General features: G+C 31.4%; 1 protein-coding gene across 1 annotated transcript in view; it reads left to right on the top strand.

Annotated features, from left to right (window-relative positions):
• The window catches only part of LOC149792345 (uncharacterized), a 297,776-nt gene that overhangs the window by 22,420 nt on the left and 250,356 nt on the right, over positions 1-25,000 (top strand). The window contains exon 2 of the mRNA XM_089969559.1: positions 15,483-15,667. Coding sequence (XP_089825685.1) covers positions 15,659-15,667 — 9 coding nt within the window. The 5' untranslated portion in view covers positions 15,483-15,658. The remainder of the gene's footprint in view (positions 1-15,482; positions 15,668-25,000) is intronic.

Here is a 25,000-nt window from a genome sequence, read left to right as displayed (position 1 = left end):
ATGCGGTGCATAAGATGTTTTAGTGCGTAACAAAAGAACATCATATATGTTGCAACTGTTATACATTGAAGTAATCTGTATTGCTAAAACATTTATTTATTGCTTTTATTTCGAATTGAGTGATACATATATACATGCACACACACACACACACACACACACAAATACATACATACATACATACATACATACATACATACATACATACATGCATGCATACATACATAGACACATACATACATACATACATACATACATACATACATACATACATACATACATACATACATACATGCATGCATAATACATACATACATACATACATACATACATACATACACACACACACACACACACACACATACATACATACATACATACATACATACATACATGCATGCATGCATGCATGCATACATACATACATACATACATACATACATACATACATACATACATACATACATACATACATACATACATACATACATACATACATACATACATATATTTTTCTAAAGTTGGATTTTTTTTACAAAGTTGAGTAGATATTTTCGTCGTAATTCTTCGTATAGCGGAGACGCAGTAATAAAATGGAATTCATTTTCGACATCAACGTTACACATTTGAAACAATCTTTCTTCATAACAAATATTTTCATATCTTCCTGTGTTATCTCTGATTGGCAAGTTCCCACAGTGATTATATAAGACACAGCACAGTCTCCCAACAATTCTAGATATCTTAAATTATACTTCCAATGACCTTAGAAACGCAGACTTTCCATCGACTTAATGTCATCTTGCAGTTTTTGCCCTTGATATCTTCACAACTCTAACTGATAAATCTAAGAAATTTATTTTCATCATTTACGTCCTAAGTACACCAAATATTGCCAAATCGAAATGTAAAAAGAATTTGCATAACATTGCTAACCCAGCAATCACAATTTTATCCCCAGCTTAACTATTAATTGTAGCATTGTTTAGGAGATGTAAGTTGGCATTATTAGAATTCTTAGCCAATATTTCGAAATTCTATACTGTTCATTATATTTCTGCCTAATATATTTAAAAAATGACCAAAAAAAACTTTTTCCATATCATTGTCATCGTAAACCCCCAAACCTCATCCCCATAGTTAAAAGCTATATTCGAGTCAAATAGATAAAGCAATCCAGTTACGGAGAGGTAACCTATTTATTTTCATTTATATCATTACAATCGTTGTCTTATAAACCTTAATAATAATAATAATAATAATAATAATAATAATAATAATAATAATAATAATAATAATAATAAAAATAAAAATAATAACAATAATAATAATAATAACTATATAAATAATAATGACTATAATAATAATAATAACTGCTCATTGATAACTTTAAAGCTGAACGAAATAATAATATATTGCATATTTAACTAGTGACGTATATCTTCATTAACACCTTTGTCAAGTATTGAACAACATATATTCATAATTGACGTACACCTCATATATGTCTAGTCAAAACATCGATTCCAGAATATACCAAAAGTATAAAAAGTTAAAAATCCACTCTGAAAATTTCGTCCAAAGTCAGTTGTTTTAAAAAATTATTACCAGCTATTATTTTGGATCTTTTTATTTTTTCTAAATGTAATAGAATTTAGTTCAACAAATTAGTTTCACATTCTGTACGATTTATGAATGAAATAAGACTTAGTTCAACAAGCCAGTTTCAGATTCTTTCTGAAATTTGTGAACGAAATACGGTTTTGTTCAACAAATCAATTTGATAATAGGTATGATTTATGAGCAAAATGTTATAGTTCAACAAATAACGATCAAATTCTTTTTTATTTAACACGTTTTTTTGGAATATGTTGGAAATAAAATTTAGAGTACAAAGAACATGTCCAATATATCTTTGAAATGCTTTTGTGCATACTGAAAATATTTTATATTATGGGCGATACCTATAAATTTACAAACGTACATCTTAAAAATCAACTTATAGATAGTATAATCTGTCTATCTGTGTTTGTTTCCTCCGAAGTTGCACATATTAAAATAGTGTAGTGTTTTCATACGTAGCAAAACCAGTTTGCTGACCTTTCATACAAATTCTGAATGTGAAGAAATACAATACTAACTACAAAATACCCCTGGGTAAACACCACTTCAGGGATTTTAAAATCATTTTTATCTTGAATCCGCTTTCGCCAAATGATATATTGTCTATATTAATATCCAGGCTTTTTATTTGACTACTTCCTTTTCTTCTCTAAGACCATGGGCATATATGTATGTATGTATGTATGTATGTATGTATGTATGTATGTATGTATGTATGTATGTATGTATGTATCATATTATTTCTACCAGTAACATGATTCCTGTCTTATCAACTCCTATATTTGTTTTCTTTGATTTATGTATATTTTTTATAACGGTTGAATTTATTGTGGGTTTTTTAATGATATATTGGGAAAAGCCTTGCAGACTGGTTGAACTTGTATACAAAAATCTTCGCTTGTTATTTAAGATCTGGCAATCAGAACACAATGTTAACAGTGTCTCTATGAGCGCATAAAAACGAAAATTATAATTATAACACAGTTACGAATGTATAATAATCATTTGTTCACTAAATATGTGCAAGAAAATAATTAAGATGAATAAAGTTGCAATCGTCAGGGAAAAAAAACCTTAATGCTCATAATGAGCCTATACATAACATTATCTTTTATTTGACTATTGCTTATCAATATATATATTCTTAAAAAGTGCCACGTTTTTGGATGGCCATACTAAGCATTTGGTTTGAATATTGTGCGAGAAAGCACGGTGTAAAATTTATATGGTAATTTGATGTCAAATTGTATGTTGAAATTATTAATTTTTATAAAAAGAACGAAACATGTGGCTATCAGTCGTTGTATATTTTTTTTAAATTATAAGTTTGAATGTTTGTAGATATTTTCTTAAACCTCACTCGTGCACAGTCGATGTTAATAGTACATCCAAATGCTTGATATATTGGTTTTTTCTTCTCTTCTGGTTTGTTTGTTGCTTTTAATTTCTTAGAAGCTGCCGTTTTCCGCATTTACGGCACGTTTTGTTTTGGTCTAATTCGGGCATTTGTATTTAGATATAAGAATGTGAAAGGGTAGAATTTTTATCTCTTAAAATAGAAATATATATGTCAACTCAAGAATCTAAAAATATACTTAGAATATTTAATAATTATACTTTTCATCGGAAAATGCCATTTGTAAGATGATGCGTTGTGTGACGGTGACATTGTTCCTTCATCTATTCATGACACGTTTTCTTGTCAAATTCGTTTTTCTGTCTTATCTATTTCTTCTTTATTCTTTCTTTCTTCTTCTTCTTCTTCTTCTTCTTCTTCTGTCACACTAAGCGAATCCCTGTTACTGAAATTTAGCAGGACATTCAACACAGGTTTTGATGGATTCAGATTTGAAAGAAAGAAGTTAGTGCGATTCGATTCATAAAATATCTCCCTTACCGTCTTCATCATACGGTAAAAGAACAATAAAAATTATCACTTATCCTTTAGTATATTGTCTTTTATATATCTCTTTTAAAAAAAAAAAAATAATTAGGCCATCTCATTTTCTCAGTAAGTGTTTCCATACAGGTGAAAGGATTAAAATGATCGTGCAGTTCAAGATATATTAATTATCCGCAATACATTATAAGGAAAGAAAAATATCTATTAAAGTGATTTTCTTTCTAAGACTACAGCCGTACAAATTACCTCCCCTTTATCATCCATTTCTATTGACCTTTGTTTATTTACAGTCAATGAGCACCCTGATTTCCAATTGTATGAAACCTTTGCATGAATCATAACTACATGAAACGAACTGTACTTTCAATACAGGAGCTTTATTAGTACAATTACCACGCAGCAGAGCCAGTCTTACATTTCCCTGTGTGTGGCCTAGCTGGGCCGATCAACTGAGCCAATCTTACAGTTTCCCCATGTGTGGCCTAGCCGTAAATCAAACTTTTGTCGCAGACACTAGCTGACTTGTAATACGATAACTTAACACGCATGCGTATTCGCTACTTTGAAAGGCGTTTTCTGCGGAAGGCCTTTAATGATTGGCTAGAGTGACATTAACTACCCATCTTTTGTTTGCATGGGTGGGGTCTGGTAAAGAAACGTTAGTGATACGAAGAGATATGATTTATTTTGTCTGGCACTCGTCTCACGTCCGCGGTTTTAAGTCTGTTATGCATGTATTTGAAATCGTTGTATAACACTGTTCAGTTGAAGAGTACAATACATGTGTGAACTGCAGGTACTAAATATAAAACACTTTTAAAAAATTTCAAGTCCTTATTGAAATACGTTTTATTAAAAGATCGAAGAGTGAATAAAGAGTCAAATGAAAATATCCAACTGTTATTAATACTTTCTTTGTCATTTTATGTGGTTTTATCATCATCGCCGTGGTGGTGGTCGTCATCATGATCATTATCTTCGGTATAATAAAATTATTACTATTATGACAAATGATGCATATCTAGGGAATGAAATATTATATTCTTATGCTTGCTTCTTTGTATTTAAGGGTTTATTTTATTGACCTAGAATGTTTGAATTTCTTCAAGTAGCAGACTTTTGTATGTATGTATGTATGTATGTATGTATGTATGTATGTATGTATGTATGTATGTATGTATGTATGTATGTATGTATGTATGTATGTAACTTTCGGGATTTGATGTATATTAGTTTTCTTGTATAGGAAGGACTGAACCCCAGGCTGCACTAATTTAAAGTTTGAAAATTTATACTTTAATGTTTATGGTCTCGATCGTTCAGACACTCGAGTGACACTTTACTTTTTCATTTGGCTGCAGGAGGGGTGGGGCTACAAAAACGCAATAATAAAGTAATACAAAAACAATGGTTTCAGATAATTATCGTCCGATATAATAAGTATTTATTTACATGTTTACATCAACAGGCATCGTTGATCGAAATTCCATCTGGCTAACAAAGTAGAACCTTAAAATTATCGTGAGCATGAAAATACTACTAACATTAATTATTTACGATTTTGTTGTTAATTTTTAATCCATCTTCTTCCAAGGCAACATAAACATAATTAAGATTAAATTAATAAGGATAAAATTATATACTAAATACACTAGCATCTTTTAGAGCTAATTTCTTTTTTTCACGAATAAGTTCTTGAGCAACTTTCAAATTGATTTTCATTATTTATTGAAATACAACATTTAGATTACCACTATACAACTTGAACTTCAAATATAAGTGTTGTCTACTGCAGTATAATTTATACAACTTTGAAATTTTAATTTTTGTAAGAATAATACAAATTATTCTTCATAAACATTTTACTTAATCTAAAACATATTTATTTGCCAAATACTGTATGTTTGTCGGTTGTTAACAGATGGTCATGTCACGTGATTTGGTAAGGGGGAAGATCTATCATCTCGCGTAAGATCAATCTGCTACAATGCAGACATCGTAACTATATAACTGATTTTGTTAATTAAAACTACGTTAAAAAATCCAAATCAAAAAGTAGGCATCCATGTACATGTGTTGTTTTTTGTGTCCTCAGTTATTCGTTTGACCAATCAAAACCGCTTCCGCTTGTCTTTAATTCATCTCCAATTCATTTGTTTTACGGTAAGTCGCTCTTTCTTTCTATAATTAAATTTGTTTTACGGTAAGTCGCTCTTTCTTTCTATAATTAAATTTGTTTCAAACGTATACATATTAAAATAATTGTGTACTACAATCGATATTTTGGCCGGTTTTCAGCTGACAGAGTAATTTCCCTTTGATTACAATCTATTTCCAAGCACCTATTTGATAACACTGAATCCCGAATGTTCCAGTGCAGAAACGCTTTTATGGCCAATTTCAATTCCCTGACCCAAATAAAAACCCGCACCGGCGGTGGTCCACATCAAAGTCCGATGTAGAATTGTTCATGTAAATATAGCGGTTTAAGACCGCATTTTATAGAGCAATAAATGATTTTAGAGAGCCGAGGTGGATTGATTGAAAGCCTGTATAAATCTTTGAAGAAAATCTTGAGAGGAAATGCTATATTTCTGACGTCAACGCCTTGTAAAGGAACAAGTAATAAAATAAAACTTTAAGGTGCCTATATACACAAGATTCAGAATATGGTTAAACATCTTCCTCTAGATCGAGGGTGGTCCCGTTTGGAAGGCACAAACACTAACTTCCTTTCAACGTCTTTTTTCTTTTCCTTCGTAAACCTAGATTTCAGTGCAAGTGACGTATAAACTAATCTCCTGCTTAATGGATTATACATTCTACACAATGATTCAGCTAGTACTGGCAAAACAATAGGTCGGCTGTCCAATACAAATAATAATAAGAAGTGATTTATTGATAACGTCCAATGCAGCATTTTTTGTGTGATTTTTCCGTAACCATGGAGAACTTATGCTGCACAGTTAGTAGTCCATTAACAGTAGATTTTTCTTCTTTGTTTTGTTCTTTTTTTGTCTTCCGGAATTTATGATATAAAAATGATCTTGAAATTGTAGGCTACAGTGAATTTGATTTGTCATACTTCTGTTACGAAGAACTAATAGAGCGGTGTTTTTATTTCGGTCTGTAGTAGTGAACAGAGCGTTAAATAAGCACTTGATTGGTCAGTTATTTTTAATAGTTTGATTGGTCAGTTATTTTTGAAAGTTTCAATTATAAAATGATTTTTATGTTTAAAATAAAATTTAGCCATACCTTAGGTTGTTAATGTTCTTTTACTGTTTTGATGTCTTATTGGTTAATATAAAATATTTGCTCAGACGCTTTTTTCTCTGACGTTTCATTGGCTAGTAGCAAGAAATAACTGACCAATCAGAAATAAATGTTTCGAGTTTAGTAGGACCTTTTAATTTTGGGAATGATTTTAATTTATTCAGTCCTGGGCTACAAATGTGCTACTCTAATTAGTCAGACATAATGAAAACAGCCATATTGGATTAGTGGCATAAGTTTATTTGATGATGATTGCTTTCGTGGATTAACATAGAAAAAGAAATATTTAATATAAATAATGACAGGAATGTAAGATTACACTACGGTACAACAGGGTAAGGAATTTATAAGATTTGGACTAGCTTTAAAAAGAATAAAGCATCTGTATAAAATAAAATATTTATTAAAAACTCACGTAAACGTTTGCCTCGGTCTAAGTTTTTAACATTATCGCATCGAAATACAATTAATTAAGGGAGGGGTGTTTTTAAGTTAAATTTTCTTGAATTATCATACAATTTTAACTGAAAACACTCCCCCCCCCAAAAAAAAAAATAATAATGATTGTACTTCGATGCGATAATGTTAATGTAAATTCTTTCCGAAAGAGGCCAAACACAAAATACTCTTTGCCAAAAATTTACTTTCTTTCTCCTAATTGCAGGCACTTAATGGAACTCTTGAGACTAGATTAAGCCTTGTAGTTGTAAAGTCTACATTTTAGGGGATATATATGATTTGTCATACGCGATCATCCATCTTCTGTCGGTTATTTTTAATTGCTACCAAACTACACACACACACACACACACACACATATATATATATATATATATATATATATATATATATATATATATATATATATATATATATATATATATATATATATATATATATATATATATATATATATATATATATATATATATATATATATATATATATATATATATATATATATATATATATATATATATATATATATATATATATATTATATTATATTATATATATAATAGGCGTATTCGCACATCACTTCAGATTATAGAAGTAAGGAGATAGATGAACTCTTACAAGAGCGTGTTTTAATATGAATATATTATTAGAATCTGATATGGAATGTTTATGGATTTACCATGGAAAGAATGAATCAAAGGCGTTTTTTATTTTTGTATAAAAATATGATATAATTTGTTTACCACAAACATGATGCACAAAAAATTCTAAGTTGCATTTAGTAGGGTACATATCTACTCATTGTTACAGAAGTTAATTTAAAATGAAAAATAGCATCAAGCTAATACATTCAAAATGAAATATTTATGCTTGGTGCAAATTAGATAAAGTTGGTTGTTATCCTCAAACATATATCCATGCGTGTATTCGTTATTTGCCGCCTGAGGGATCAACACCATGATAACATGTTAACCACCAATATCTTTGGCGAATCACATGCTGAGGCATATAAATACAAACCTGAAATCTATGAAATGACAGACCTGTTACAAACACCCGATTTCATTTGTAATCATTTTAGCATCCTTTCTGGAAGATGTGTACATGGTCAGGAGGGTTTAGGAGTCGCTGTATTCTGGCAAGGCATTGGATGCCGTAGCATACCCGGGTTCGAATCTCAGTCGAGAACAAATTAAAAATTATCCAGCTCTTATGCTAATATTATTTCTTCGTATTTGAGAGAGAGAGAGAGAGAGAGAGAGAGAGAGGTGGGTGGGTGTCAGATAATACGTATAGCAATGCTACACACACTGTGTTGATTACCAGGTAATATTGCTGATTATGTAGGTTAGACTTTCGCATTAAAAAGGAAAAAACAAACCACACTCACAAAACAAACCATCAACCAAAACGTTTTGAAGAAAAGAAGTAAATGTCGTAACATTAAACACAGAAATGAAAACGTTTTCTCGTGTTGATACAGTCTAGCAGATTGCTGGGTGTAATTACGTTTAAAACTGAAAGCTATTTACAATAATGAAAATTGTATGTTAGAGACACGATGTACACTATCTAACTGGATGAAATTAATGCAGAAATAACGACGGACTGACAGACATAGCATAAACAAACGTGCAATCAGATAGAAACTAGGAATAAATTCAGCCACATATTTCTTTTAAAACGTTTAGCTGTAACGCTTAGTTATATTTTCATATGAATAATATAAATAGGAAATACAATTTTTTGGTACATTATAGTGCAATATAAGAGTTTCAATTGATCGTTAGTTTATTTTGCAAGCCTCGTTAGCGGTAGGCATTTTTCTGAATTTATCGCGTTTTTATTATGTCTAAGGAGGAAGTTGAAAAAGCTATATAATACATCATGACTGGTTTATGTCACTCGGTTTTTTTCCACTTCCAATTCATAATCGTGTCCATATTCTAGCTGATCTAACTAGCAGTGTCCATGAGTATTGTCTTTCACATTTCCTGTTGCCATTCGAGCTGAATATTTCCAAAGTTCTTGTCTAACATAATTTTAAAAAAGGATATACATTTATCTAAGTTTTCATCGCTCAGCTCCAAAGTTTTTTAATCTGTAAAAATTAATGTTTATTAATTAGGGAAATAGTACCAAGCAAATTATCAACACTGCTTTTGTAGAATTCAATTATATTTATGACCTGCAATCTGATTTTTATTTCCAGAGTCATTATTTGTCTCCTATTTGGTTTTAACCTTTATGCAGCTATACTAAGCGCCACAGCCACAACAGTAAAACGCCAGCACTACCACCATCAACAATAACATCAATAATAATAATAATAATAATAATAATAACAATCATCATCATCATCATCGAAGTTGTAGTAGTAACAATAATAAATATAAATATTCAAATAATGAGGTATAAACTTTTATTATTATTATTATTATTATTATTATTATTATTATTATTATTGATGTTGTTGCTGTCTTAGTTTTTTATTCTTAACGTTCTTCAAGAATTTATTCTTACAAAATATGTCCGTAATTTTTTTCTTCTTGTTACTTTACTTAATGTGTGAATGCGCTATTCTGATGGCAAAAACAGGCAGTAAACGTAATTTTCTTAATTGAAGTGTGTCTATTTTTGCTATAGTTTCCAAGATTTTTCATATTTATCCTTCTTGCCTCAATATAATTGCCTCAATATAAAATCAAACATACAGTTTAAAAAAACAACGTAATATCGGAATGTTCAATTGTAGGTATAAAAAAAACCCAATGTTTCGAACATGAACACATATATACAAAATAATATCTCAGAATTATACTGCGCTTAGTAAAAGTTAAAAATAAAGTCCAATTATAGCATAAATTCAGTATAAATAATAAGCGATCTATGTGGTGTTTTGTAAAAGCTGTAATATACACCGTAACAGGTATTAATTTAGCTAATTTTAAATATATTTTATAGGATGAAAAGGACAAAAAGGCATGCATGCTTGGTTGGTTGGTTGGTTGGTTGGTTGGTCGGTTGGTTGGATGGATGGATGGATGGATGGATATTGGTACGAGTTTATTTATGTATGTTTATAGTTTAAGGCACATAGTCACCATCCTGGCTATATAGTACAAACTAAAAGCTGAGATCTAAAATGTGGATATAAAAGATGCACAAAACACTAAACACAAAACATGGCGACAAGAACCTGGCTGGAGACAAATAATGTAACCCATGTCTTGGTACAAACCTCCATTTAGATTCTGTTATTATTTTCCTACATGGGGAGACAACAGTTAAGTAAATGAAATATTTATAAGATATTAGAACATATAGAAATGATGTTGACAAAATGATAAGTCAATTTTCTCTCTGAACTAACGGTAACACCGAAGTTACCATACTGATTACAGTTGCTTCCCTTCAAAGCCTCCATTTTGGTAAGTCTCAAAAATAGTTTGTTAATAACAGAATATCAGTTTTATAAGCATTCAAAGTAACTAATCACTGTAGAGATAAATCGGAAATCTGTTTTTGAATCAGCATTTAAATTACGTCAACATTACCGAACTGTATGATATTTAGAGATTCTTTTTTCTTCACTATGGATACATTAAATTCGTCCAAAACTATTCATGGTGCTGAAGGCGATCTTATACATTTCTTATTAAGTAAGTATTCATGTAAATCTTGTCCTATACCATTTTTCAGCCAGGCTGTTTTACTGTGAGACACTTATTTGCTTCTAAATCAATTCGGAACATACCACTACCAATTACGAAACGAAAACCAGCCGGTACGTTATTTTCTATTTCGTAATGCTGACTGATTTTTTTGAAAACAGAAAAAAATTGTAGGTAAATCCATTAACATAGATTATATATATATATATATATATATATATATATATATATATATATATATATATATATATATATATATATATATATATAAAATCGAAATGCATGAAGTATCATTATAGACTGAAGAGACAGAACTATTGTAATTGTCAGTTTTCAAAAGCCGACAACCTGAGTATAATACAATAATGCTATCATTCAAGAATTCAGAATGATTTGGATTTGGATTTGGATTTTTTTTTATTAACGCAGCTTTAACAATTTTTCAATCATGTCGCTACGATGTCTGCAGTGTGGCTGTTTATAGTGGTGTCTGCAGTGTGGCTGTTTATAGTGGTGTCTGCAGTGTGGCTGTTTATAGTGGTGTCTGCAGTGTGGCTGTTTATAGTGGTGTCTCTGCAGTGTGGTTGTTTATAGTGGTGTCTGCAGTGTGGCTGTTTATAGGGTGTCTGCAGTGTGGCTGTTTATAGTGGTGTCTGCAGTGTGGCTGTTTATAGGGTGTCTGCAGTGTGGCTGTTTATAGTGGTGTCTGCAGTGTGGCTGTTTATAGGGTGTCTGCAGTGTGGCTGTTTATAGGGTGTCTGCAGTGTGGCTGTTTATAGTGGTGTCTGCAGTGTGGCTGTTTATAGGGTGTCTAGCACTGTGGTCAATAAATATATACATAAATGCATAAGATTTCAAATAGAAAACTCTAAAAACAAATTACACAAAATTCAAGTCATATTTATATCACGTTCCAGATAGTGTTTTTTTTTATAGATGTATTTGATTAATATGCATACGTAGTAGGTATGTGACGTAATTGAAGACTCAGCTATATAGACGTATGCTTAATCTAGCACAGCTGTGTTATAAATTTATGTATTTTATATTATTTGTATAGTTGTTTTGTTTTTTCTTAATTTGGGGAGATCAGACCAGAGCGTAGCAAACACCTAAGTAACCCCTGCAACCGTGGATTCGAAGGGGGTGAGAAATGGGTAGTAAGCCCAAATATTCCAGTCAAATACGATTTTTATTGGGAGGTGGCCCAATAATTAAGATTTACCGGGGTCGTGGTGACCAGGCTTTCCTGCTACGTCACTGGATCACACACATGATTTGGAGCAATGCAACGAGCTAAAATTGTGTGCATTTAGTTTGATATTTCTTACAATTATTTTATATTGGGTTTAGCACAACAGTTTTACTTAAGCAGAAATTTCTTATAGAGGTTGTATTTACATCGCCTCTGGGACTAAACGCAGTATGAAGACTGTAAGACACGGTGTCGTTGAGAAATAGAGAACTGCAGCGCCGTAATCGGGCTTGTATAATTATTATTCCCAGACAAAATTTACGACATCACGCGATACTTTAAAAATATCTGATTGGTCTAGGGGAGAATTCATTACTCTAAAATAAGAAAGAGACTCTTCATCCATAACACACAGAGAGAAATATAGATTGTAATCGAAGTATTCTTCCATCCTTGCAAGAGGCCATAAAAATGTTCTATGCGATATAATTACGTTCTTGACGTTATGAAACATGGAACAACATTTAAATGCGTGCTTTACCCACTTAAGATATGATTTACGGCCTGGCAGCTGACTGAATGACTTATCTTACATTATCCCGTTTATTTCCAGTAGAAAACCTGGACTAGATACGATGGCAACGTTAAATACAAACAATTTATGTCTCGTAAGAAATATTAATTATCATTCTTTCTCAGATGTTGTTGACCATACTGGAAGTCCAGCATGTGTAAATAAACTATTCGTCCCACATTATACGTAAAACACAATCACAAAAGTTCACATTTAAAGCAATTTTCGTAACAGACTGAAAATGCAAATATTCGACTACATTGATCATAAATTTTCCATAAACTATTCAAGATCATGCTTGAGGTTCAAGATAATTGTAATCTACTCGTGACTGACTGCTGTTTGTACTTGAAATAAGCGTCCTGAAAAAAATATCCGTAGAACGTTTGATGTCCTTATTAACGAAATGATTTATGATCAAATTGCTCCACTAATTACCAACTTTGATAGTTTCTCTCTCTCTCTCTCTCTTCCTCTCTCTGTGTTTGTGTGCATATATATATATATATATATATATATATATATATATATATATATATATATATATATATATATATATATATATATATATATATATATATATATATATGAACAATTTTTTTTTAAACATACAAGTAAATAGCATTATCATCCATGTTAGAAAATTTGAATTCGTAATATCAATGTCAGTCGTTCTTAAATAACCATTAGTACAGTGATATAGCGGTCAATGCCAGTCGTTCTTAAATAACCATTAGTACAGTAATATAGCGATCAATGCCAGCCATTCTTAGTTAACCATTAGTACAGTGATATAGCGGTCAATGCCAGTCGTTCTTAAATAACCATTAGTACAGTAATATAGCGATCAATGCCAGCCATTCTTAGTTAACCATTAGTACGGTGATATAGCGGTCAATGCCAGTCGTTCTTAAATAACCATTAGTACAGTGATATAGCGGTCGATGCCAGTCGTTCTTAAATAACAATTAGTACAGTAATATAGCGATCAATGCCAGCCATTCTTAGTTAATCATTAGTACAGTGATATAGCGATCAAAACCAGTCATTCTTAAATAATCATTAGCACAGTTTGTGAAAAACGTTTAAACATGTTTTGCCGCTGTAGACTTATATCTCAACAAATACCCCTCTATTCCAAGTCGTAGGTCCAAATGCACATTCCACAACTCTAATTCGTAAACTTCCTTATGTTTCACCGACATGATCGTTTTGTCCAAACAATGCACAACTTAAATCAGAAAGTTATTTTTCGCCTGAAATATATGGTTCAAGTTTTAAATTTCTATCTGTTTTCAAGAATCAACCAACCAATATGATCTCACTTCAAACAAACAAAGCTATCGATATTTGGTAGTCTGTATATGAAAATAAAGCCTCGTATGGCTTGGTAAGTTGTAACCTGCCACAAGCTTCAATAAATTTTTCTTGCTAAACGCTAAAAAACCACATAATTTGATAAAGAGGCTCAACGTTAATATATCAATAGATAAATCAATATATAACTAGATAGATAAACAGATAGATAATTAGATAACTAGGCATATACATTTATAAATAGATGCGTCTGAGCCATGTTTTTTTATCGACCAGAGAAAACAAAACAACAACGATGCCAGATTCATGGGAAGCTGTTTTTGAGTTGCCTCCCTTGCTCCGTGTGACAGTCTTGTGTAGCCGTCCATATTAACTATCCGCATATAACGAATTAAGAACGACGCATTTGGCTGCTAATAACTCGGGATATATAGGACTTACGCTAGGAAGTAATACACAAAATTATGTAATTTAAAACGAGGAGATGATTTTTTTTTTTAATTTAATTAATTGTTAAAAATAAGTTTTTGTAGTTTCGGCAACCGTCCAAACGCTCGTTTCTGTCTTTTGTTTATTTCCGTTCCAAACGAATATGCCTAGATTGCCAGCGACACAATTAGGAATAGGCACACAGGAAAGTGCGTAGCACAGATTCACCAAAATTCCCGGCTTTAGATGTCTGGAAATGCCTTTAATGCACCACCACCTGCCATGCTGATAGTGTATAAATCGGAAAATATCCACGATGCTGTCTGTTGACTGCTTTCTCATTTCAGAATAACAAAAGCTTTAATACAACAATGAGATATTAATATGTTTTGAATGAGCACAGTTTATAATTTGTATGAGATATGCTAAGTCGTCATATATGATTGAGAGGAAATGAACCTAAATTAACCGAAATGGGATGGTGAGTAAAGTTATACTGAATGTGTTCAACAGAGATAGAGGTTTGGATTTTATAGTTTGGATTCTTTTTAAAAAAAATTGCATGCATTTATGTAAATTGTATCCGGTAATCATGCCAAGCTAAAACAAATTATGTTTTACACAACTTACCGCCATTAAGAAAACATACCACGTCAACTATTCAGTACAATCAAATGTAAAATATGGATGACAAGTCCATTCGCATTTAATTTGCAATAGGCAAATAAACTGATGAATTTCAACCTTTCCCTGGTAATTAGACTAGCCTGTAAATAGCAATGACTTTCATGCTTATCAAATACTGAAATAGCACCGACAATTCCAACCAAACCCTACCCCCCACCACTAAATAAAACAAAAACAAAAAACAATGGGGTTAACTTTTATAATCCATTTAGTGATAAGCTATAGCGTATGCGTTTGACATAAAATGATCATTTTGAAGTCATTACAACAGCTATTTGAAATATAGAACTCCATATATTAATATATGATTATTTCTACTTTTTCCTGTATTTTATATCATTTCAGATTACCGAGGCGGAAACCATATGGGATTTATTGTTTTCGAGTGGAACGGATCATATATTAGTGCAATTTAGGCCGCCATAAACGTGGAATATATTTAACGCCCTCTAAAGGATTAAGTGCTGAAACAGGGAAAAACAAAACCCCTCCATGTGTTTACAATTCAAGTGGGATATAAAATGTTGTCGGTAAGTTATGACACTCGAATAATCGCATATAATCTCTGATATCAAATCATGTTACTCGTCACTATATAGCTTTTGTGTTCTCCGCCTTTCAGCCTATTCATTTTATCTCTTGTCTTGTGTGTGTTTTTGTACCATCCCACATGCCCGTTCTTTCGCCAGCCCGCACATCATTGTTTCCGTCTGTATTTCTGTATGTATGTCATCGTATCTCTGTCCGTACAGCTATCTTTGTATTTTGTGCCTGTTGCACTGTCTCGGTCTCTTTGTAAGCGTTATTCTCTGTTATTCCCAGTATATGGCTGTGTGTGTGTGTGTGTGTGTGTGTGTGTGTGTGTGTGTGTGTGTGTGTGTGTAGGGATACATGGATTAGGTGACGAGTTTAGGTAACGCATGGAAGTTTTCTGATTTCTATATGGGGTGACTTTTCAAATATTTCTCTAACACCTCATCCCTTTTTCTGTCTTATTATTTTATATGACAAAAAATCTCTTTCCATTAAACGCGGAGCAGGCCATCCCAAATGTACCCGTTGAATATAAAAGGTCAATAGTGTTCACTTACGCTACACAATGTCTAATTTTCATCGTATTGTATGACCTTAGTGTCCTGTTTTGATGCCTGCATCTCTTTTATATTTCTCTTTTTCCCCATGCCATTCTGCATACATGTCCCATCATCCACGGTACTGGCCGTTCTTCCCTTTATTTCTTAGAATGAAAGGACGTTATGCAAGCCATATATTTTAAACACTTTTACCTAATTTTGGGAATGACAATCAATTTATTGATTGCTATTGTAATCATAAAACTAAGTGAAATACACGTGCGGATTATCGCTCACGATGAGGCAAAAACAAATTATGGGTTCCCAATAACCGAATACAAATATAAACAGAAACAAATCTTACCTACATCAACGATATTTTGTACTTTTTTGTTTCTCTGAACCAACTGGTAAATTCTTTTCCCTTCTCTAGGAGTGTGGTCCCGTCATGATTTATAAGAACTAGTTAAAATTTTGCAGGGCGATGGAATTGCAGAATAAAGACATTGCTTGCAATTGTTTTAGTCACAACCGCATAAATCTGTCTGCATCGTTCTGTTTTCAACCTCGCTCGTTTCCTTCTTGTCCAAGACAAACGTTAAGACCCATATCAGGTTCACTGATAATGAAATAGACTGGTTGTGAGCTATTATCATGTGAGTGGAGTGTATTGGCTCATTTAAAGAGCGGATTCCATATTTTTTGTTGGCAAATTCTTTCTGACTCCCCTAACTTCTGTTATAAATTTCACAGAGACTGCACGGCTACTTACAGATTCCGGAGACGATTAAAGTAGGCTCGGCTTGTGCACAACACCGCTGTAAATATCTTAGCACACCTTAATGTATCGGCATTTGTTCTCTTTCCTACGAAGGTTTACACACTGTTACCAGCTTAATTACAAAGACAAACACAGAGAAGCTTACCAATCAATGCATGTTTAAAAATGAATTATTTGTATTTAAAGCTCAGTTTCTGTAACAATTAGGACAGAGAAGCTTACATTTGTGAAAATCACACCATCCCTCCAGCGATATGAAAAATACATTTCTTAATAAAAATGTTTTTGCCACAATCAGATTTCAGTAATTCTCAGTAGAAAACACTCTATACTTATTTGGATACAGTCTCAAGAGATTACCTACCAACATGAGTACCTTCCTATTTATCTCTTCACCTACACAACAAGCTGACTAAATTTTAAATCTGCCTTCCTTCCTTCGTACCTGTAAATGTAACATAATTAGATTATCTATCTATCTATCTTTCTATCTATCTATCTATCTATCTATCTATCTATCTATCTATCTATCTATCTATCTATCTATCTATCTATCTATTTCGATATCTGTCTCGCGACCTGCTGATTTGACTACCTGTCCTTCTACCTACTTCAATGAACACAAAAATCAATGAAATTACAAAAGTTAGATTAGGAACAGTGTGATTTTGTTCTCCAAAAGCGTATTGCAACACTTAATACAAAGGGAGGTTAATCGTGTAGATATGTATATCATTGATTTATCTCCCTTGGACCACATTTAGATAGTAATGGTCGCCAGTAAACAAAATAAACTGTTTTCCGTTGGTGCTTTCGAGATAGGACTGAGGAATTTGGTTGACTTTTTTTTTTTCATTACATCTGTTATAATGTTTCACATTCATGCAGTCTAAGTCTCTGACGAACTTAAACAATTAGCACTTTCTGGGAAGCGAAATAAGTATAAAGGTACTAGTTATATGAAGTAACTTTCACCAGCTACTGTCTACTAGTTACTATGAATGCTAAATCAAATTGAATTTAACACCTGTCGAAATATATGACAATTCTGTGTGATAATAGCAATGCATCCATTTCTGTCAATAGAGGGCCAACAATACCTTTCTTGGGTTGAGTTGTCGAGGACCTATTTTCTGGGCATTATGAATAAAACGAACAACTAAGTGTCTAAAAGGGAGACAAATCTACCTTTCTACAAGTGGGACAAATCTGTCTAGAAAATGGGACAAACCTGCATGTCTAAAATGGAGCAAATCTGCTTGATAAATTTCGCCATAAATTTTGAATTGTAAATTCCATAAGATTGTATAGCAAAAAAAATCCACTTATTTTTTCAATCGAGATCTCTGCTGAGACATAGGGAGCAGATTATTCAAGCGATTTGGCGAAATAACGAAACCGATGCACGGTCGTAAATCAGTGCCTGGAGATTAGGTTAAAAAGCCTTTTCTTCTTTTCACCATGTGTTTCTCATTTCTAACCATTACACAGTTATGTACTGTTGGCAAGAAAATAGTTCCCTTCGGCAACTAACAATCAGCCATTTGAGCAAGTTGTGACTTTGATTTAGATCTTTTCTTTCATTAAAGGGCGGGTACATATCTTAGATATAGCTCTACTAAACTGAAGCATTCATATCCTGTAACTTCAATGGAAAACAGTTTATAGTCTTCACATTCTAGCGATTTATAACACGTTTTATAACTAGTCAGCAGGGATTTATAACACGGTTTATAACTAGTCAGTAGGGTATCAGATGACATACTTTTTGTTGCGTAAATGCGTGCGTAATTAGGCTTTTAAGCTCTTGAGATTAGTGAGCAAGGTAGTAATCACGTGGAATTGGATAAACCGGTTTTAAAAATTTGCATGGTGTTATAGCACAAAAGTAATTTTAAGTTATTTACACGCTTTCTTGAGATTAGCCTATAAGCTAACGAGGAACGAAATAATAATGGTAACACAATTAGATCGTTTGACATATTTTTAAAGACTAACTGAACTCTTCGTATATTGTCTAAAATTCTTACTTTATGTTTTAGAATCCTTTGTGAGTACCATACTTTCCTCACGCGTCCTCCTCCTTTTGAAATGACATATTCCATTTTGATAGCATATCGACGCTGGGATCTACTACACCCAGACATCGTCATTTTCTTCATCTTTTCATTATTACTAGTATTATCGTTGCCATCAGAACTACCACAAACCACATCATCTTCATTTTACTTATTCTCACTACTACTCTTATTATTACTATCACCATCATCACCATCGTCAGTACCATTATTATTATTATTATTATTATTATTAACAAAAACAAAAACAAAAACAATGATAATGATAATAATAATAATAATGATGATGATACTACTACTACTAATGCTACTACTAATAATTATATCATCATCATCATCATCATCATCATCATCTTCTTCTTCTTCTTCTTCTTCTTCTTCTTCTTCTTCTTCTTCTTCTTCATCCTCACCATCATTATTTACAAGTGGATATTTCATATTCAAGAAGAGATGAATAGGAAAAGTATGAAATCAGAGTATTCGTAAGGTAGACAGTTTGGACGAAATGAAAATGGCAGTCATTTGTTTCTCAAACAGGGATGTATTGAAAGAATAAAGCTAACGGATTCGTTGCCGTATATCTTCTCTTTCCCATCTTTTGTTAAATACATCAAATAAACACTTGAATAAAAATGCGCGCATTCTATGCATTTCAACTCAAAACTAGGCTTAGATGTTATTTAATAATACAAACTTTATCGTCCGAATGTGATTTTCCCATTATAAAAATAAACAATCACGATGGCGATAGAAAAAGCACAACAACCATTAGGATTAATAATAATAATAATAATAATAATAATAATAATAATAATAATAATAATAACAATAATAATAATAATAATTAATAAAACAATAATAAAAATAAAGATAATTATATTAATAATAATAACAATGACAATAATAAATACTACTACAAATAATAATAATAATAATAATAATAATAATAATAATAATAATAATAATAATAATAATAATAATAAAATAATTGTGTCTTCCTATATTTTACTCAAAGCGGTAAATTCCACGCTTTTGATTTTTTTTCGTAGTTCGAAAATATGTTGCGACGTGCTAAATCACCATTATAGAAACATACCATTTCAAAATCATTTATATTTCTATAGTTATGGAAATTTGCATTTCCACATCATTTATTTCACCATTTAATTCGTAACTAGCATATAGCTCATTACAGCACATTGTCTAAATCATATATTACCATATTCATATTTTTAAAAATTTCTGACATTACTAATTGACTGTTTTTAGCCCATTTCGTTTGAAGATTGTAACATTTTTTTGGTATCTGGTTACTGGGCACTTTGATAGCTGGGAACTAATATTTATATATGTCTGATATTTCTCCTATCAATTTTACCCAGTTCATTATAACAAATCTGACGTAGAATATAATACCTCCTATCAATTTTACCCAGTTCATTATAACAAATCTGACGTAGAATATAATACCTCCTATCAATTTTACCCAGTTCATTATAACAAATCTGACGTAGAATATAATACCTCCTATCAATTTTACCCAGTTCATTATAACAAATCTAACGTAGAATATAATACCTCCTATCAATTTTACCCAGTTCATTATAACAAATCTAACGTAGAATATAATACCTCCTATCAATTTTACCCAGTTCCCTATAACAAATCTGACGTAGAATATAATACCTCCTATCAATTTTACCCAGTTCATTATAACAAATCTAACGTAGAATATAATGCCTCCTATCAATTTTACCCAGTTCATTATAACAAATCTAACGTAGAATATAATGCCTCCTATCAATTTTACCCAGTTCATTATAACAAATCTAACGTAGAATATAATACCTCCTATCAATTTTACCCAGTTCATTATAACAAATCTAACGTAGAATATAATACCTCCTATCAATTTTACCCAGTTCATTATAACAAATCTGACGTAGAATATAATACCTCCTATCAATTTTACCCAGTTCATTATAACAAATCTAACGTAGAATATAATACCTCCTATCAATTTTACCCAGTTCATTATAACAAATCTGACGTAGAATATAATACCTCCTATCAATTTTACCCAGTTCATTATAACAAATCTAACGTAGAATATAATACCTCCTATCAATTTTACCCAGTTCATTATAACAAATCTGACGTAGAATATAATACCTCCTATCAATTTTACCCAGTTCATTATAACAAATCTAACGTAGAATATAATACCTCCTATCAATTTTACCCAGTTCATTATAACAAATCTAACGTAGAATATAATACCTCCTATCAATTTTACCCAGTTCATTATAACAAATCTGACGTAGAATATAATACCTCCTATCAATTTTACCCAGTTCATTATAACAAATCTAACGTAGAATATAATACCTCCTATCAATTTTACCCAGTTCATTATAACAAATCTGACGTAGAATATAATACCTCCTATCAATTTTACCCAGTTCATTATAACAAATCTGACGTAGAATATAATACCTCCTATCAATTTTACCCAGTTCATTATAACAAATCTGACGTAGAATATAATACCTCCTATCAATTTTACCCAGTTCATTATAACAAATCTAACGTAGAATATAATACCTCCTATCAATTTTACCCAGTTCATTATAACAAATCTGACGTAGAATATAATACCTCCATCAAGTATTTACAAAATAACATATGAACCTTTGGTATATCTAGTGTTTTATGAAAACCCACAACTCCTGTTCCATATTTGGCATGACATGAAAACTTTGCAGCAAGGTCGTTTTCTTTTTACTTTCCTTAGAAGACACAGCTATTTCAGTTGGATTACACAGCTGTGTAAGTTTGAGTGTTTCTGTTGATTCAATACAATTCATAATCATCGTCGTCGTCCTAGTCGTCATCGTCACCATCACCATCACCGTCATCATCATCATCAAATTTCAATAACATATTTTTTCAATACCAGCTTGAAAGAAAAGAAGTTCGTAAAATATATTGATCAAATAACAATAGTTAACTAATTGAATAAGCAAATACGTTTCAGACAGCAACATTTGACAAGTGCTAGAAAGATTATCACTTTTCTTAAACTTGCAAGAAATGATTCCCCAAAAATAATAAAATTTAGAAAGACATCAACAGCAATTTGTAAACTTTAACCCGGGAATTTTTTCCTAATTTAAAAAGAAAATTGTTTTGTTTTGTTGCTTTGAACACTTATGTGATTTTATCATTTACTCTGCCACTTTTTTTTTTCATTCATCGATGCAAAAATAATTACAATGCTGTCAATCCATTTTGTTGCTGCGACAATATTCCGTTAAAGATAAAACAATATTCTTTTTGACAGATTATTTAGAATCAGATTTTAATTTAATTACATTTTGGCATAAGAGTCAGCTGTATGATGATAAAGATGATTATGATGATGATGATGATGACAAAACAAGAACAATAGTAGTAACATATGCAGTATAGTAGTAGCAGTAGTATCATCGTCTTACTATTATTATTTTTATTACTATTATTATTATCGTTATTATTATTATTATTATTATTATTATTATTATTATTATTATTATTATTATTATTATTTCCGCGTCAATATTTTCATCAACATCATTCGATTTACTAAAGAATCAATTAAATGATACTATGAAAATGAAACATTTTCGTTTTAATTTCCAATTTAAAATGGAATGAAATGGCCATGACCTGGTTTAATATTAATAATTCATAAAGTAAATTAAGTTTTAATATTAATAGTAATGATAATGACACTAATCGTCGTCATCGTCCCTGTTGTTTGTATTATTTGTTCTTGTATAATCGTAATTCATGCGACTTATAACACAACTATTTTGTGTGATGTGATACATGATTATTAGATATTGTGTCTGCTACATCAACTTTTTTTTATCACTTGCTAAACATTAGAATCATTTTACATTGAGAGTATTGTCTTTAGATGGTGTCCCGGTTAAACTTATCCCTGTCTTCTTTACTAGGCGGTAAAGAAATAAAAATAAAAACATAATGTATGTACAGAAATAAAATTGAAAAAATCAACCCCAACCACTTTGACGGCAATGAAGACAAAGATAAAAACGACAGTGACAAAGAATATGGAACAAATACGATTGTAGAGATGGAGGACTTGTATTCCAGCTAGCGGTATTCTTTAAGAAGACTTTACAAAAACTGGAGACAATTAAAGAAACGTGATCAGAATGGAACAGTTGAAGACAAATTAGAAAATGTAAGTATATTTATGTTGGAAATTACAAAAAACGACACTAATATAAAATTAAATGTCCTAATTTGCATAATTTTACATTGATGCGATACGTGAAAGGCCATATGCAATATGCAGTAGACGTTCGTCACAGCTATGCAAAATAGCAGAATTAGAAATCACTTATGTTAGTCATTACCCGCATAGGTGTTATGGAGATTCCACTGTGGATTATACAAGAGATGGCACTTATCACGCATATAATACCCATGTAAAACGCATGTAATACGCATATAATATGTATGTAATACGCATTTAATGCGCATATAATACGCAAAAAGTATTAGTAGTATGCAGCAAGATATCGACAGGGAAACAAAGATAAAATTAGTTATGATATACGGTTAAAGAGAAACTATATTTTCGTAACAAAATCGTTTAGAAAAATGGGTGGTCGAAATAATTTGTATTTAAGAGAGTCTGTCTCTGCGTCCACTCGTTCTGGCTGTAATGTGTATTAATACATCAAAATATGCATTCTCAGCGCTTCTTAGGATTAAAAAAGTGTGTGTAGCGCAAGAAACTGCGTTGGTGTGATCTACTTTTCGCGAAGTATTAAGCAAAGTTGCACGAGAGAAAATATTTCCCTTTTTCCCAATTGTCATCAACCTTGTATACAAATTTCATCTGTTATGTAAATGTACCACACACAAAATAATTTTCCATGCCGAATTCAAAATTGCATATATATATATATATATATATATATATATATATATATATATATATATATATATATATATATATATATATATATATATATATATAAATCGTTTACGTCCTTTCTGTAAAGGTAGCTAAATACTTCTTCAATGCTGTCATGATACATTTATACATTTGTACATAAGAACGGACTATACTCGTGGTAATTCCCAGTGTAGCTACTATGCAGAAAGCTGCATAAATAAGCACACTTAGCACTGCTAAGTATAGTTTAATATGGATCATTATTATTAAAACCTTCCATTAGTCTAAGATAGTTCTGTAAAGGTATTGACGAGAACTTCTGATCGCGAAATAAATCAAACCTAAATTGTGAAATCCTAAGTCAGGAGTCCCTTAAGACAGTTGGTTTTCGGGACTCGATATATGTCGTTGTTCATAGTTTGGGGTTTTATCTTTCATAAATACCAACGCCCCACCCCCACCCCCAAAAATATTGACACTAATAAAACTGATGACTTGCATATATTCTTCCCATACCTACGAAAGGAGATCCATACGAGGTTGCCAATTATAGACCAAACTCTTTTATTAGCGCAGTCGCAAAAAAAATATTTGAAACATTCATTTTTAATTATGTGTATAGGATTCTTTTTTAGTAATTCAACCATTTTTCATCTTATTTAAATGCATCATAGTACATGCAATTCGTTTGACCAATCTAAACGTTCTTGTATTTTGCGATCTATCAAATCCTTCTTTATCGGGTCTGGCACATATGCTTATTATTTAAATTGAAAGAATACCGTGTTTTAGGTAATCTCATAAAATGGTTGAAAGTTATTTAAGTAATAGGAAACAAACGGTCTATTTGCATGATACTTATTCATTGGAAATGATATTATTTGATGGCGTGCCACAAGGATCCGTGGTTGGACCATTTTTGTTTTTAATTTATGTTAACGATATTTCCGATGGTA

The sequence above is a fragment of the Sinohyriopsis cumingii genome, chromosome 9, assembly GCF_028554795.1.
Source record: "Sinohyriopsis cumingii isolate HCF-2022 chromosome 9, ASM2855479v2, whole genome shotgun sequence".
NCBI lineage: Eukaryota > Metazoa > Mollusca > Bivalvia > Unionida > Unionidae > Sinohyriopsis > Sinohyriopsis cumingii.
Note: the sequence above shows the minus strand (reverse complement) of the source record. Positions and strands in the feature narration are given on the sequence as shown.